Source organism: Dromaius novaehollandiae, chromosome 17 (genome assembly GCF_036370855.1).
Source record: "Dromaius novaehollandiae isolate bDroNov1 chromosome 17, bDroNov1.hap1, whole genome shotgun sequence".
Classification (NCBI taxonomy): Eukaryota; Metazoa; Chordata; class Aves; order Casuariiformes; family Dromaiidae; genus Dromaius; species Dromaius novaehollandiae.
In genome coordinates, this window is record NC_088114.1 from 17,753,698 (window position 1) to 17,770,552 (window position 16,855).

The 16,855-nt window shown below is 43.7% G+C and overlaps 1 protein-coding gene across 1 annotated transcript; it reads left to right on the forward strand.

Moving 5' to 3' along the window:
* The first annotated feature begins 122 nt into the window (after positions 1 to 122).
* SF3A1 (splicing factor 3a subunit 1) lies at positions 123 to 14,834 on the forward strand. The gene is made up of 16 exons (XM_026108127.2): positions 123 to 352; positions 2,739 to 2,851; positions 4,522 to 4,726; positions 5,581 to 5,838; positions 6,309 to 6,383; positions 6,874 to 7,024; positions 7,524 to 7,717; positions 8,375 to 8,492; positions 8,609 to 8,794; positions 9,151 to 9,272; positions 9,428 to 9,670; positions 10,348 to 10,558; positions 11,355 to 11,509; positions 12,350 to 12,451; positions 12,677 to 12,748; positions 13,765 to 14,834. Exons 1-16 carry the CDS (start codon positions 287 to 289, stop codon positions 13,864 to 13,866), a joined length of 2,373 nt encoding a protein of 790 aa, XP_025963912.1. The 5' UTR covers positions 123 to 286; the 3' UTR covers positions 13,867 to 14,834.
* Positions 14,835 to 16,855: the final 2,021 nt, after the last annotated feature.

Genomic DNA, 16,855 nt, shown 5'->3' on the forward strand with positions numbered 1-16,855 from the left:
CCCGCTACCCCCGGCCACCGCAATGTAACGCTCCTCCCCCCCCCCATGTGGCCGGTTAATGGCACTTTCCCCAGCGCATGCGCTCTGCTCCTCCGCCGGCCCCCAGGGTAACCCCGTACTCCTTCCCCTTCGCGCGCTGCGTGCGTCACGCCCGGCGCGCGTGCGCAGTTCGGCGGACCGGCCGCCATTTCGTCCGTGTTGCTGTCGGTGCTGCTGGCCTCTCGCTAGCGGCGGGCGAGAAGCGGCTGCAGCCAGGAAGCGGCCCCCGCCGCCCCGAGGGAGCACCATGCCGGCCGGGCCCGTGCAAGCGATGCCTCCGGCGCAGCCAGCGCCGCCCGCGGAGGGCAAACCGGTGCGGGCCGCGCGGGAGCGGGGCGGTCGGTGCAGGGCGGCCCGCCGTGCCCGCAGGCTGCGGGGGTCCGGCCGCAGCTGGAGCGGGGGCGCTCCGGTCTCCTCGCGTTGAGCTGGGAGTGTGGGGCAGTGGGAGCCCGGTTCTCATTTACGGGTGTATTTTTCGGATGTAGCGGCAGCGTTTTGTCCAGTACTTCCTGTTGCGTTTTAGCGCTCTGGGTTCCTTGGGTTTATTTTGGTCGGTGGCTTCTGGATTTAACCCGTTTCTCTCGGTCTTGGGGGCGGCCGCGTTTCCATCCTGTTATTTTCTGCTGTGCCCATAGGGCTCACCCGCAGTTCCCTGTGCATCTGCAGCTAGCGGGGTGGGGGCAAATGGTACCCGTCCGGGTAGGCACAGATCCTTTCATGGGAAGAGACTGCAATTATGAGGGAAGTGAATGTTTGCTATTAACTGTGGAAACAGCCATGCCCCTGGGAAGGATGTGCAAAAGCTTAGAAAAGGCTCAAGAAACCTGTCCCAGTATGACTTAGGGGGTTAGTCTCTCATATTCTTCTAGTGCCTTCAAATAACCTTAGTTGTTCTGTCTCAGTTATATTTGCCAACTTCTGTAAATGTGAGGTATAGTTCCAGTGTAGCTTTAGCTGCCATCCTGGTTGTGCATTCCTGCTTTTCCCCACACTAGCATTAGCACTTGCGCAGCCATTGAGTAGCCAGTGTAAGGCACTGATTCTGGTAAGGTTAATTTGCAGCTGAAAGAATATGTTGAACTGGCCTGTTCTATGGCTGCTAAAGCTCTAGGACTAGTGCACAGGGTAGAGGCGCAGCAGCCTGGACTTCCCTTGGCTAAGGCTGCCATGCAACTGCACCTGGGATATCACTGCTTAGGTGCTTTGGTGTAGCAAACGCAGTTAGGAGGAAAGTCATAGTTCCAGTAAATACCAGTCACTTTTGTAAATGTAAATTAACAGGGCAGCTCAGCATGGTATTCAAATAAAAAATATCCCTCAAGTGTGGTGTTGCTTTCTCCTTCAGGTCCTCGGGCATTCTGGTTCTCAGGGAATGGGAATGAAAAATAGAAAAGTTTTTATGGTGCCTTTTTCCTTACAGAATATTCTGTTAAAGCTATATTCTGCACAAAACCACCTTCTGACTTGAAGTCTCCACAAAGTCATCAAAACTAGTAGCGGTGTCACTTTTAAGACTGCAAACACTTCTCATGTATCTCCTATTTTTTATAACAGCCTTTTTTGTGAAAATTACTTGGTAAGACAAGAGGGGAGACATCTCTCATATCCTGCAAAGAACAGCTTCTTGCCTTACTGAAAGATAAAGCTGCTCTTAGGAAGAGTTTGGGGATTTTTAGCTCAGATCCTCCTTTAATATCTGTGAGGAAAATACTTTGCTGAGTTTAGTCTCATCTATGAAAAAAGCTTTCAGCGCAACCTCAACATGATTAAAAAGCTATGTTTTATTTGATCTGGAGTTAATTATTCACCTTCTAGCTTTTTGTAGTCCCACAAGCTGCTAAGAATGCTCATAACTTCCAAACCTATCTAGCAATGCTAAATTTTCCCTGAATGTGTTCTTATAGGCATTCTCCCCCACTGCCTCTTGCCTCAGTGTTTATAATCCACTCAGGGTCAAGGCTGAAATAGTAAAAATGCTGGAAAGACGTATTTACAGCTCCCGTGGATTGGCCTTCCTTATTATTGCCTTGCTATGTCATCTCTGCAGCAAATGCCCTTGACAAGCAGGCAAATATTATCTTCTCACCCTGGGAAGCCAGGAATGGGGCTGTTGATTCAAATCATTAAACCAGTCAGAGCAGAAAGGATAAGAGTTTTGCCTCAGAACAGTAAAATTATTTGGGGGCTGGGGTACAGAATAGACAGTTCTGTCAAGCAATCTGGTTGCTGGTTGGAACATGCAGTTCTGGTATAGTGTTAATTAAGCATGGTATTGCAAAGCATTTTGTAAAGGCATGCTAGGGTTGTTATTTCTAATACAGGTGAGGAAATTGAGAGAGAAGGGAAGTGAATTTTTCAAGCTGGCTAATTCAGAATAAACCCAGTCTCAGTTTGCAGTCTATGAGAACATGCCTTTACACCCCGATGCTGGTAGATAGCTTGTTATTCAAATATTATTTGAAGTTCTTTCTCTTATCAGCTTTGGTCTAGGTTATTACAGCTTAGTATCTTGACCTACTGATTGCAAACTGTGCAATGGAAGATCTCTTCCTGTACCATCACCTAACCATCTTATGAATGATGAAGTGGCTGTCAGGAGTGTTATAGTTGCAAGGCAGCAGTACAGAGGACTGTAGGAAATTATCTCTCTCTCTCTCTCTCTCTCTCTCTCTCTCTCTCTCTCTCTCTCTTTATTGCAGCCAGAAGAGGAGCCAAAAGAGGAAGCGGCACCAGCCAAGCCTGTCGTAGGAATTATTTACCCTCCTCCAGAGGTCAGGAATATTGTTGACAAGACTGCCAGCTTCGTAGCCAGGTAAATGACCCTAGTGTTGTGTCTCATGTTTTCAGGGTTTTTCATGCCTCTGTTTTTCCAGTGCTCCTGTCTCTCTGGTTATAGAAACTGGAACAGTCACTGTCTTGTGACTTGACATGAAGGGAAACAGAATTGCAGGTAAAAAGGGAGCATAGTTACCAGTGTTCCACTGAGTAATTAAGCTAAGAGGAGGTGTCATAACTTACTTTACAGTGTGTAGGTAAATAGTAGGTGATGAACTTTCCAGTACAAAGTGTTCACTTTGTTTCTGAGCCGTGAGGCTAAGTCTCATTCCTATTTGTGTACAGCTTTGTAAACTGCTTCAGTGGCTGGGATTTGTGTTCCTCTAACTGTAGCCATCCACATCTGACCCAAGCATCTCTCTTTCCCTTTGTAGCCAGGGGAGAGAAGTACATGCCTCCAGAGAATGATCTTGTCTTGTCTTAGGATGAGATGAACTTTCGTTCGTGTGTACAGGTTTTTTTTTCCTGTTGACCGAAACATGTTGCTGAGCGTGAGCATAGATCTCAAATTTATAGGAGGACTCTAAAAGTTAGATAGATTTTACTGAATTGGGCTTCTTTCATATGCCTAATTTCATTAGTCTAAAAATGCAAGCTCTTAGTGCTAGCTAGGCTTTTTTTTCCTCTCTCCCCTCTTCCTTCCTCCCAAATGCTTTGGTATTTCTGGCTGTCATAGCACTATGTAAGGTGTCAAGGGACCGGATCTTGGTCTTCCTGGCAGTGTACAAATAGCACTGAAGGTAAATACCTCAGCTGCTTGTGTCAGTTCTCAAGCCTCATGGTGTGCGGATAGGCTGAACACTGTGTGTTTTCATATCACTAAAATGGAATGGTTGTCACTGTTCATTTAAGGCAATTACTAAATGATAGTCCACTGTGTAACTAATTTCTAAAATGCTGGCTGGGATTCTAGGCTTGGTTAGAGGATAAGTAAGGGACTGTAGTATCATTTTGTATAGTAAAGAGACCTCTTCTTTTGGAAGAAGCTTAGTGCCTAAATAAAATTTAGAAGTAACTGGAGAATATGAATAGCAACACGCTACAGCAGCTGTTAAATTCCTCAAACTACTCTGAGAAATAAATGGCCGTCCACTTTGGAGTGGAAACAGAAGTTACCCAAACTACAAGTTCAGTTGCCTGAATTTATGGCTCCCATGAATGCAGCATTCCAGTGTGGTCAGTCTCTGCGCTAGCTGATAATTACCTGTTTTTTTTTCCTTCTGTGAACTTGAAAAAGAGGTGAGTATGTTCTTAAAGACTCATGAATATATCCTACTGATATTAAATTGGTCGAGTAAGCCACCTATATACTTCATCCAGTAAGTCGTGTAATCCAATAAGTGGTCTTGTTTGTATGCAAGTCAAATGAGATTGTGGAGCACTTGTAATTGTGAGGCTTTAACTGTCAAGAAATATTGCCCGTGAAGTGTTACAGACTAAATTAGGACAAATATATTTAACTAATACCTCTATAGCTGGCTGCTGTGTTGGGTGAGAGTTACTTGGAGAGCAGTAGCATTCTTTCATGCAGGAGAGAAAATTGTCTGCTGAAAGGCTGATGTTTCAACATGTCTCATTATGAAAGAAGTGGGCATTTACACTTGAGGTGATACTCGTTCATCTAAATGATTTTTTTTGCCCCTCCAGAAATGGTCCAGAATTTGAAGCTCGAATTCGTCAGAATGAAATAAATAACCCCAAGTTTAACTTCTTGAATCCCAACGATCCTTACCATGCATACTACCGGCACAAAGTCAGCGAGTTCAAAGAGGGTAAAGCACAGGAGCCCTCAGCTGCTATTCCCAAGGTCATGCAGCAGCAGCAGAGTGCTCAGCAACAGCTTCCCCAAAAGGTGAGCTATTCCTTTTCACTTTTGTTGAGAACTTGGCTGCTGATTGTTCTATCTCACATCCTGGTATTTGGACAGAAGGTCTGAAAGACGATGCAAATGGAGGATTTATTTCCCTTATACACTTGCAGCAAAGACAGCACTGAGATGCTTGGAATTCTTTGTGTCCATGACTACTACTTTTGATGGAGATACACGTCCTCTAGTTGCTGATAACTGAAAATTGTGTCTAAAAGAGAATAGAATGTATTGATTGATCCCATATAAGTCACCACATACCTAAATGTAATTAAATGGTACTTAACACCAGTGATCACTTGAATCGTAACAGTTTAGGACTTCTGCCATAGGCAAATCCTTTAGAATCCCTCAGAGTCCTTGTTGCATGCACTGTTTTATGGAAATATTCTGTTTTCATTTTTTCTTTCCTCCCTGCCAGAAAGATTGGCTTATCCTCTCAAAATGTGGGGTAGAAAATGTTGCTAAGTAATTTTGTGTAGTCCTGTACTTAAGAGTATTGTGTATCTTTGTCAAGTACATGTTGGATGGGAAAAGCACACTGAATGAATCTTTTACATGCTTTGTGTGGCCTACAGTTATGCTGACTATGGATTGACCCATTCTGAAGTCTTGATAGTTTCTGCTTTTGTTAGATGTTGGAGCGACACTTGTTTTATAGCAGGCCTAAGTACAGATGCTCGGATAGACCCTGCGTTACTAATTTTTTTCCCTCCTTGCAGTTACCCAAACATCTGGAGTGTTTTGACTTTCTCTCAACGGCTGCAGGACAAATGAGCCCTCCCAAGTGTTTCGTGACAATTTTTTGAGTGCACTGAGTTGTTTGTTCTGCTCTGTAGGTGCAGGCCCAGGTGATCCAGGAGACGATTGTCCCAAAGGAGCCACCTCCGGAGTTTGAGTTCATTGCAGATCCTCCTTCAATCTCAGCCTTTGACTTGGACGTGGTGAAGCTAACAGCACAGTTTGTGGCTCGGAACGGCCGGCAGTTCCTAACTCAGCTGATGCAGAAGGAGCAAAGGAACTATCAGTTTGACTTCCTTCGCCCACAGCACAGTCTGTTTAACTACTTCACTAAGCTAGTTGAACAGTACACCAAGGTATTCTTGGCAATTTAGCTGTCCAGCTGATCACTTCAGTAGCAGTAATATGTTTAAAAACTACTGAAGGCCTAGAAAACATCCAGACTAGAAATATGTGCAGTTTTAGGAGTCCTTCTTTTAAATCAGTGAGCAAACAGAGTGGATGTCTTGAAAGTAGTTGGCAACAAGTGTGCAGTATTTTAAAGTGATGGGTTGTTGTTTAAGTATATCAGATGCTATTGTAATGCAAGTAGAAGTTGCTAGTAAAGTTGCCTTTTTAAAATATGGAGAGTAGATAGCAAAGCGAATAGGGAACATTTTAAGTGCAAGTATAGGCAGTAACTAATAACAGTGTAGTAATAGGAGAATTGAAATATAGCCTCAAGGGGTCTTGTAGTATTTTCATGAATGTTGAAATAAAATAATTGCTTTTAAGGAGGCTTTGGTAAAAGAAAATGTCACCAACTGTCATGCAAACTACGTTTCAGATCTTAATCCCACCTAAAGGCTTACTCATCAAACTCAAGAAGGAGGCAGAAAATCCCAAAGAGGTCCTAGATCAGGTAACACATGAATAATTTCCAAAATTGCTGAAGCATTTTGGTTGGTTTGGATTCTTCCTTTTTGCATGCTTCTGTGTAATTCTTTTGATAGGTTGGCGGGGAGGGTTGGGTTTTTTTCTGTCTTCCTTGGACTGCTTTTGCTGTTGGAAAAGTGATTCTACAGGGTCACGACAAGATGCTTGTGAATTGCTTGCTGACCATGAATCTTCAGTGATACCTAAATCATGTCGTATCTGGAATGCCTAGTCTTAATCTGGGAACCTTGCATTTGCAGCTTCAGAAAGCTGCTTTACAAAGCTGGTGGAGTATTTCGATCAATAGGCAGACCTTCATTTTTAAATCAAATATAACAAGCTCTGCCAAGCCTCCTAAGTAATGTTTGTAAAACTGCCTCCTAAAAGAATTAATAACATAAACTTTTAGATGTTGTAGAGATGGTCGTGATGTGCTTTCCAGTCTGATATTTGGTGTTTTGTACCTCCTCGTACAGGTATATTACAGAGTGGAGTGGGCAAAGTTCCAGGAACGGGAGAGAAAGAAAGAGGAGGAGGAGAAAGAAAAGGAACGTGTTGCTTATGCCCAGATTGATTGGCATGACTTTGTGGTGGTGGAAACGGTTGACTTCCAGCCCAATGAGCAAGGTTCTGAAGCTAAGCATTGTAATCTCTTTGAAACTCTGCTTCTTGTGAGTGGGAATTATGCTTCTCTTCCTGAGAGATGTCCTGAAATGCTGTTTTAGATGGACATCAGTTTTTACAGCTGCATATCTTTCAAAGATCAAAGGAAGAGCCTTTTAATGATTGGGTACAGAGTTATTTTTCTTCAGGGGTCAGTAATGTTCTCTTTGCACGAGATTCAGGACTGCACTGGTGTCTGCTGACCAGATGAAAGTGGAGAAGTGGAACTTGTCCCACTTTCTAGTGTTTGCATTCTCCTATAGATGCCTTCATCTTCAGCTGTCCTGCGTACGTTTGTCTGTCTAGACTCTGTCCATTCCTTTCTAGATAGCTTTGCTCCTATGAGCTTTTTGATACCACTGGTTTTTAAAGAAACTGCTTTTCCTCTGAGAAGCTGGTACTTCTGTCTGCTTGCTCAGTGACGAAATGAAACAGAGAAACTGAGAAGTTTTCTGCATTGCAGGGAATTTCCCTCCTCCCACGACTCCAGAAGAGTTGGGAGCTCGTATCCTGATACAGGAACGTTATGAGAAGTTTGGGGAAAGTGAGGAGGTAGAAATGGAGGTGGAATCGGATGAAGAAGACGAAAAGCAAGAGAAAACAGATGAGGCCCCATCTCAGCTGGATCAAGACACACAAGTGCAGGATATGGATGAGGTAACTAGCCAATACAGTCAGCTTTACTTTCGTCCCCTAAGATTTGAGTGTAGCTTATAAGGCTCTTTATTTTCACTAATAAGCTTCTCAGTTTCTTGAGGAAACGAGATTGTTTTCTTCTGATGGCATTTCAAAACCTGTTTCTGCTGAATTGCTTGAATATGATATTTTTAATATTCTCCACAACAATACAGTTTTCAAGTGATAAATCCAGAAATTTTGTCACCTTAATGGTATGAATTTTATTTCTGATCAAGATTTTTGGTCTTTCTTCTGTGCAGAGTCTAAAACACTCATTTTAGACTCTTTCTCTTGCCACAGTATATTAGCTGCTTGGCTGTTAACAAGGAACAAGAGAATGGTTAACCATAAGCCCCTGCTTACCATGCTGTGGTAATGTGGAAGCTGAGGAGTGCTTGCTTCATCCTCTGGGCCTACTGAATTTCTGAATCGTGCTTATCCAGAGGAACTACTGCAGCATAGTTGTCTATGAGACAACTCTATCTTTTCTCTGAGAGAAAAAATAACTCAGTCAGTTATTCCAGTGCTGCATAGGATTTCTATGTTGTTCTGTTAAATGTTTTGTGTAGATATTTGACAGCTGGAACTTGGTTGTGAAACAGATTTTTTTTTTTTCCCTCCCCCCCCATAAATAAGGGCTCAGATGATGAAGATGAAGGTCAGAAGGTTCCTCCTCCTCCAGAAACCCCAATGCCACCACCTCTTCCTCCCACACCAGATCAGGTCATTGTGCGGAAAGATTATGATCCCAAAGGTAAATCATGCTGGTGAAGAGCAATTTAATTTCTTACTGAATAATCACAAATGCATTTTCTTCTAGGCTGCATCCTATGGTAATGTGTTTTTAACATTATGATTTTGTTTCTCCAGCCTCAAAGCCGTTACCACCTGCCCCAGCTCCAGATGAGTATCTTGTTTCCCCCATCACTGGAGAGAAAATTCCTGCCAGTAAAATGCAAGAACACATGCGAATTGGTCTCCTAGATCCTCGATGGCTGGAGCAACGTGATCGATCTATCCGTGAAAAACAGAGCGATGATGAAGTTTATGCCCCAGGTTAGTCTGAACATCTGACAGGACTTGCGAAACCCAGTTCCTAGATTAGTTCAGTGATCTCTGTACTCCACAGTTCCACTGATAAGGACCATCTTAAAGATAGCTTTCCATTCTGTATGTTTAATGTGCTGATTACATGGATATGTTTGTCATTAGCACATTGGAGACTTTCTGTAAAGTTGAATGCAAAGAGCGTTAGTTGCTGCTGACTATCTGCATTCCCTCTCTGGAAAAGACAACACTACACTCTTTGGTACCAAATGGTTTAAGAATCATTAAAAGAGGCTTGATCATGTTTGACTTAGTCTTATCTGAAGTGATACAACAATCTCTTTTTTGCCTGTGTATTTCTGCAGGTTTGGATATTGAAAGCAGTTTGAAGCAGCTGGCAGAACGCCGTACAGATATCTTCGGTGTAGAAGAGACTGCTATTGGTAAAAAGATTGGTGAAGAAGAAATTCAGAAACCGGAAGAAAAGGTAGTGTGCAAACTCTGCTTTAACAGGTTCTTACAGTATTCTGCATGCTCAGAGGTGGAAGGTTTTTGAATTTTGTTCTGTAAAACTGCTCTCTTGCTTTATCTCAGCATAACCTTGACAGGCTGAGATTATTCTGATCTATTTTGTCTTGTCAGGTGACCTGGGATGGCCACTCGGGCAGCATGGCCCGCACACAGCAGGCTGCTCAGGCCAATATCACTCTTCAAGAGCAAATTGAAGCTATCCATAAGGCCAAGGGACTGGTGCCAGAAGATGACAGCAAAGAGAAGATCGGTCCCAGCAAACCCAATGAAATACCCCAGCCACCCCCTCCTTCATCAGTGTCGAATCCCCCAGCAAGTGCTCAGCCTATCACATCCGTGCCTCGTCCACCCTCAGTAAGTGTTTGGGCTTCCAAAAGCAAACGGCTGTGGCCGTAGTTAATTGGAAGGAAGTCCTCACGAAGCCTGAGGGTCATAGTAGGGCACTGGCTGGAATCAGATTTGGAGTTAAGATGGCTCTTACACCATCAGAGGAACCCTACTGAATTTACTGTTAGAAATTGAAAATAAAACTTGGGGGAGTGGGGTGGGGGTTCAGTTTTTCGTCTTGAGAGGTATCAGAGTTGATGATCAACTGGGCAGAGGAAAAACTTGGGCAGTGAAGGAAATGTGGCTAACAAATAGTTGGGTGCCTTCTGGACTAAAAAAGGTGCAATGCAGAACAAACATGCTTGTAGGTTTAAAATAAATAAATAAATGCTTTCAGATGGCTCACTCTGTCCCACATCCCACATCTGACTCCAAATTACCTTGATGTCATGAGGTTGCTAAGGTTCTGCTACATGACTCTGAAAGAGCTGATAAAGGAAGGAAGAACTGCTTAATGTGTTACTGAGGTTTCTTGGCTAATTTACAGGCTGCCCATACAGTGGGCATGCAAAGGTTCACAACAAGTCTGTGCCCAGCAGAAATCCTCACTATAATGCTCTGGTAATTTTAATCAAGGCTTGAACAGCACTGACGTAATCATTCCTGTATGTACCTGCTAACGAAAATGCCTTCTCTCTCTCCAGATGCCTCCTCCTGTTCGTGCTGCTGTTGTTTCTGCAGTTCCAGTCATGCCTCGTCCCCCTATGACTTCTGTGGTCCGTTTGCCTCCGGGATCTGTCATAGCTACCCCTATGCCACCGATAATCCATACCCCACGTATCAATGTTGTCCCAATGCCACCATCTGCTCCTCCCATCATGAGCCCCCGCCCACCTCCCATGATTGTACCAACAGGTTGGTAACTTTGGTCCTTTCCAGTTAACTGTCAACTAATTCCTGTCTAATGTGGGTTTGAGGTTTGGTTACCCCCATGCCTCTGCTGAAGGTGTGTACTTGGCACTGCAAATGGTAACTCCCTTTGTTAGGATGTTTCTGGTGGTTGATACGATGTTTCTGGTGGTACTCCTGCTTCTGGTCTTAAGACTCCTGCTGAAGTGTGAAATACAGTGTGAGGGTCCTGTCTTGCTGGGGGAATATTTATCTCTGTGTCCACATTCATCTTCCCTGGGAACCTGACCAGGTGAACATCAAGAATCCATGCAGCTTTCCAAAAGGAACTAGAGTAAAGAGGAACTCCTGGCCAAAGATATCTCTCGTACCTCACTGGGTGTTGCAGCTTGTTACAGCTTTTCCTTTTGCAGCCGTAACTTCTATTGTCTAGCTTTGTTCCTCATAGAGATTTAATAGCATTAGACATTTTAAAGTTGAAAAGCACAATGTAAAACCAGTGTTTTAATTCCACTGAGGTGCTGGCATTGCTGCATGCCAAACTGAGAGCTTTTTCTTTTTTGTGTGAGCTGCAGGAAACTTTTATACTGCTTGTTGTCTTTTCCTGGACTGTTTACCTATATAAAAGATCTTCTAAATATTCTTAAGTCTGCCTGCTACCATTGGTTGTGCTACCTTCCTCAGTATATTGTAGCATTTCTTCTTAGCCTTTACCGGTCAACTGAAGTGTTTGTGTAAGGAAGTATCTGCTGCACACTCAGTGTGTGACTGCAAGTTTTATTCCCCCTCTGTCCCGTTTCAGCGTTTGTTCCGGCTCCTCCTGTGGCACCAGTTCCTTCCCCTGCACCGATGCCTCCTGTTCATCCACCACCACCTATGGAGGATGAGCCAGTTTCAAAGAAACTGAAGAGTGAAGACAGCCTGATGCCAGAAGAGGAGTTTCTGCGCAGGAACAAGGTATGTTACTTCAGACACAGCTGCAACTTGTTGTGAAGTGCTGGAGTTCTGATCCTGCACAAGCTTCCTGTGCTGAAGAGGATGTGAAATCAATTAACTGATGCATAAAGAGGAGCTGGTATGCAAGTGTCTCGCAAGAAAGTGACTTCCTGTGAGGTGGCTCCTTTCTACTGTCATGCCTGAGTACATTGAATTGCTTTATATTTTACTGGAAAGAGAGCAGTACCACATACAGAAGCTTAGCGAGATGGTACTTTTCTGTAATTAAGGACAGTAAGAGGCAGGTTCATTGTAATGTAAAGAAGAGCTAAGGCTGCTAATCAGCTTTTAATCAGAGGGCTGCTAAGCTGGAGATGCAGGGAGACTTAATACCTCAATGTCAACATGACAGCACGATGACACGATATATTCCATAACAATATGAACTGGATGTTAGACTGAATTCCTTCCTGAATATTGCCTTCATCCTGGATTGAGTCTTAAATTCTTTAAGAAGGGAATAATGTCTTCCTGGTCACTTGCATAGTGAAGCTGTCTCCTGTTTAATGCTTTGTTATATTTGTGCTGTCTAAGTAATGCTGTATGGAAGAACTTTGCTGTTGGTACCATATGGGCACTTGGCAAATGGCAAGGACTAGTAAGGGAAATCCAGTTAAACGTGTTATTTTGGTAGCAATTCAGTGACTTTCTTAGTACTAAAGACAAATATATTTCTGTGTGTACTGAGAAGTGAAGAGGCATGATAGTATTGGAAACACCCATAAAAGTAACTTGTCTGCTGCTTTCTTACAGTCCTGAGTCCCCTTGCCTGTAAGACATGTTACCTTTGTTTTCTTCTAGGGTCCAGTCACAGTCAAAGTCCAGGTTCCCAACATGCAGGACAAGACTGAATGGAAACTAAACGGCCAAGTGTTGGTGTTCACCCTCCCACTTTCAGACCAGGTATGTAGCTTATTAACCCAGCCTTTACCCCCTGCTGTTTTGTTACAGACTGTCTCCGCTTTGAGAGTAGCGGTTGAACTGCGTGACTGGAGCTGTAAAGCTCTGGATGTTCCCTATGCTGTGGCCTCTTAATGAGGGGGGTTGTGTGGCTGGAGGAGCAATGCTAGCATTTGTACTCTGCACTGTACAAAAAAAGCCTGAGCAGGCTCTTTGATTCTTCCTTAGGTGTCTGTTATAAAGGTTAAGATACACGAGGCCACAGGGATGCCGGCTGGGAAACAAAAGCTGCAGTACGAGGTGGGTGTAAGCCCTTTGAATGCTGCTTTATTTCAGTGTTTCGTCCTACAAATAATGGCTTTTTCTTTAAAGAAAGTAAAAAAATTGCAATGCACCCACTTTAGTAGAGGGGAATGGTTGTCCTGCCTGTACAGCACTGTTGGTTGTAGTATTGCACAGTGTTTTGCCAGGGCAGGCCCTTAGTGGGTGGCATCGCGTTAATAGGTGGATGTTCACATTGTTGCTGTTGCATATGAGGCCCTTAAGGCCTGATGGCTTTGTCTGAAATCAGCCTATTACAAATGAAGGCTGTTAGGTCCTCAGTGTAAGTGCTAGCAAGGTAGTAGTGTCTTGTTGCTCACCAAGGCAAGCACTTCATTAAAACTCTAATGTGAAGAGTTTTTTGGGTTTTTTTCACATTAAACGAAGCATTTTTTTGTACTGTATGCTCTGAAAGGTAGGTGAAAGTATGTTAAAGCCCTGGTGGCTCTGAAGGGTTTTCTCAAAACACTGAAGGAAAGAGGTTTCTCTGCCTCTTCCTCTCATGACTGGAGCTGTTAGAGAGGCCCAATTCCTTTTTAAGAGCTTACTTCCAGTCACATGTGTTCACACATACAACCTGCTGCCTAAGCAGTGAACTTTGTGCTCTTACCTCCCCAGGAGTTCACCTATGGGCAAAGACTGTCAACCCTTAGCAAGAAATGAAGCTTAACCATGTTTTTAAGGGGGGAGGGGGAAGGTGGGGAAAAAAAAAAACCCTAAATAGCTTTATTTGTAGTGGTGACTACAAACTCTGTACATATTTGTAGGGATATATATTGGCTGTTTGTACTCTTGCATTATTCCCACCTCCTCCAGTGCCAGTCTCCTGAGATCTCTCCAGGGTTTTTCTTTTGAAGGCTGCAGCATTTTATCATCACTGTTTTGAGAATAGGGCAAAGAGGGCTGCATCCATGTGGGGGGGTGTCAAGGGAGGGGGAAGAGGGAGGAGACCATCAAGGTTTCTGCTGACTTTTTTTTTCCCTCTCCCTCCTCAGGGCATCTTCATCAAAGATTCAAACTCTCTGGCTTATTACAACATGACAAGCGGCTCTCTGATTCACCTGGCACTCAAAGAAAGAGGAGGCAGAAAGAAATAGGAGCCATGGAGCCCAGAGACGTGATGTGCCTGCTTTGCTACTTGTGTAACCCCAACCGTTTGAGTCCTCCAGCCTTTAGGGGCTACTGTGACAAGCTGCAGCCATCTCGATTGATTGCATACCAACTCTAGTTTGGAAAGAGACCGAGTCCAGTGTTTGGATGGCTAATGGAAGAAGGGGAGTTAATAGAGCATGAAAGCTGTGTAAAAGTAGTGACCTAATATGTAACTGCAGCAGTCTTAGTGATCAGTGCTTTGCTAGAATGCTGGTGTCCATCTTTGCTATCTCTCCGTTGAATTCTCTAATGAAGCGGCATTGAGGTCATGCCCAGCTTAGATTAGATCCATCTTTGTAGAAGGGGTTTATACTGATCAAGGATATCATCTAACTACAATGTCTGCTGCTTCATTTAACCTTTTTTCTAATTGAAAACTTTCTTCTCAATATACTTAATATATCCCTTAGTATTTCTCTGTCTCAGACCTATCTGCAAGAGCCTCTTGCACTGACCCTGACTTGGAATTTTATCTTCCCTCAGTATGAGTGTATACTGCCATTCGTTGTGATAAAGATGATCTGGGACTGTGCATGCTAAACAACTTGATGGTTATTCTCTACAGTCTGTGATTTGTTTAAATAAACACCCATCTCAGTGTGGGATTCTGTCTGTAACAACTCTAGTTCCTTTGGTTTTACACTTTTTTTAGATTGAGATGTGCCTGACTAAGCATTCAAATTTTAGATGCATTGTGGAGTTTTTTTTGTAGTTGGCTTATAGAAAAAGCTTTTCTCTTATAGAAAAAGCTGCAAGAAAGGGTCTTAGAGAAGTTTAACAAAAGCTACACAGTTATTGCTGTATTGTAATACAGATGTGTATATATAATTAACATTTATGTACATGTATGAGATTACGAAGATTACTCTGAATTTAAATCTAACTAATAAGAATTTTTTTGTAAGATGTATTACATACTTTGTGCTTTTATCATCTCTTGGTCCTGGAGAACATTAGCTTCTGAAAATAGGTTATTTTTGTACCCTCAGTCATAGCTGTGTCACAGTTTGATACAAACATAACACAGAACATGGTGAAACAAAAAAAGATTAAAATCCACGTGTAAATAAGTGGTCAAGGAAGATGCAGTTGGCTGTTGTTGCCCAGCAGCCACGTGACCCTAGTACCTCTGCTATTCTTTTGGGATAATCCAAAACTATGGATTTCTTTTTTTTCTTTCTTTTTTTTTTTTTTTGGTACAGACATGGGCGTAACATCCTGTTTACCTTATTTTGTGCTTAGGCAAGAGAGATCGAGTGTGAAGGAAGAGAAAACATCCTACAGTCTCCTTTGCGCCCTCATCTTTGAGGGTAGGTGGGAGAGAGGAAGTCATATTGTGGTGGGAAAGGTGTTTGGCCCAGGCCCAACCCAGGTGGTTGGCGGTCCTCCCAGCCCGTGGAAGCCAGCTGCTGTTTTTGACAGATGCTGGTGTCAGATGCCCACGTGTCTGAGAACAGCACAGCACTTAGTCACACAAGCGCAGCCTGCTCTCATTGGTGCTGTAGCATATTGAATTAACAGCTTCTTAACAGGTGTGGGCAGGGTGTTTGGGTGTATTGTGGATATAGAGGTGCTTCTGCCCTGCAGGAAGGTGTGCTAGTTACTTTTGTTGGCTTTTAAAAACTAGACAATAGTTAGGTACAATTTTTTCTTAGAGACAACAACACTCGGTGGCATAGCTTGGAGTCATTGCGGTGGAGGCAGCCGTTTGCTAAAACAGTATGTGCATAGCTAGCTGGCAAGTGGGGTTTCCAGAACTGATCGACTGCAAGGAGGAAAGCTCTGAAATGGAGAAGTAATGTTTCTACATCCTGTGTAAGACACATATGTGATGGGGCTGCCTTTAAGGTCATCCAGCTGTTGTTTTGGGCCCACATAGCATGAACTGCCACAGTGCTTGGTGCAAGGAGCATCACTCTGTGCTCCTTTATCAGACATATATTTCCCAGATGTCTCTGGATGAACACTGTGCTGGCACTTAGATGACATACTTGGTCTTCAACAAAACCAAGCTGCTTCTACAAGCTTCTGACTACATCCTGCACGGGGCTGAACACCCAGCCCAGCACTCCTGCAGGAGAACTTCCTGCACCGGGCTCCCACTGAGAGCCCTAGAAATAACTTGCATGGAGACTTGCTAACAGCCAGCCAGTTTCTATCTAAATATTACAAACGAATGTTAAAACAGACTCTGTGTGTGTATATCCAGTACAAAACAACTGTTATCAGGGCCTTCCACTTCAGTGGGGAGGATCTCCAAAGCTTAGACTGCCTGAAAAAATCTGAAAATAGGTTGATTCAGTTGTTGGCTTTACTGGCCTATAGTAGCCTCTGTCCCCTTGGCCCTTCAGACTTGAGATCTCTTGCAGGTTTGTGAGGGGTCTTGACTCTAATAAAGCCCCTCTGCTTTGTTGTTCATGGGAGAAAGTGATGCTTTGTGTTACTGCCACAGTAAGTTTAGCCTCCACCATGGAGTTGTAACTTTATCAGACGGTGGTGAGCATCTGGACGCAGGGATGGAGCTCTAGGGCCTCTCTCTTGCTGCAAAACTGTTAGTGGAAGACTTCATCCAGTATGGGTCAGAACAGATGCAAGACTCAGTGCTGTCACTGAAGCCTGCTTTGTGCTGGGCCCCGCTAGATCCTTGTGTGCTTTATCTTTAGAATAGCCAGGGGAATTTTACTCGTGAGGTAAAGATGACAAAGCTGTTATTGGATGGGAACCTTCACACTGTTGGTTTGGGTGTGTTAGATGATTTCAGTTGGGTTTGTACTTCAGGCCACTAGGAAATGTGCAGATAGCAGCAGCTCATTTGCAGAGACCTGGGATGTGTGGGCTTTGCTGGCTGCCGATTCACTCCTAGTGTCCAGCTGAGATGTGAGGGAGACACTTCTGCTGGTGACACTTCTGCTGGTGACCCTGTTTGCATTGTAG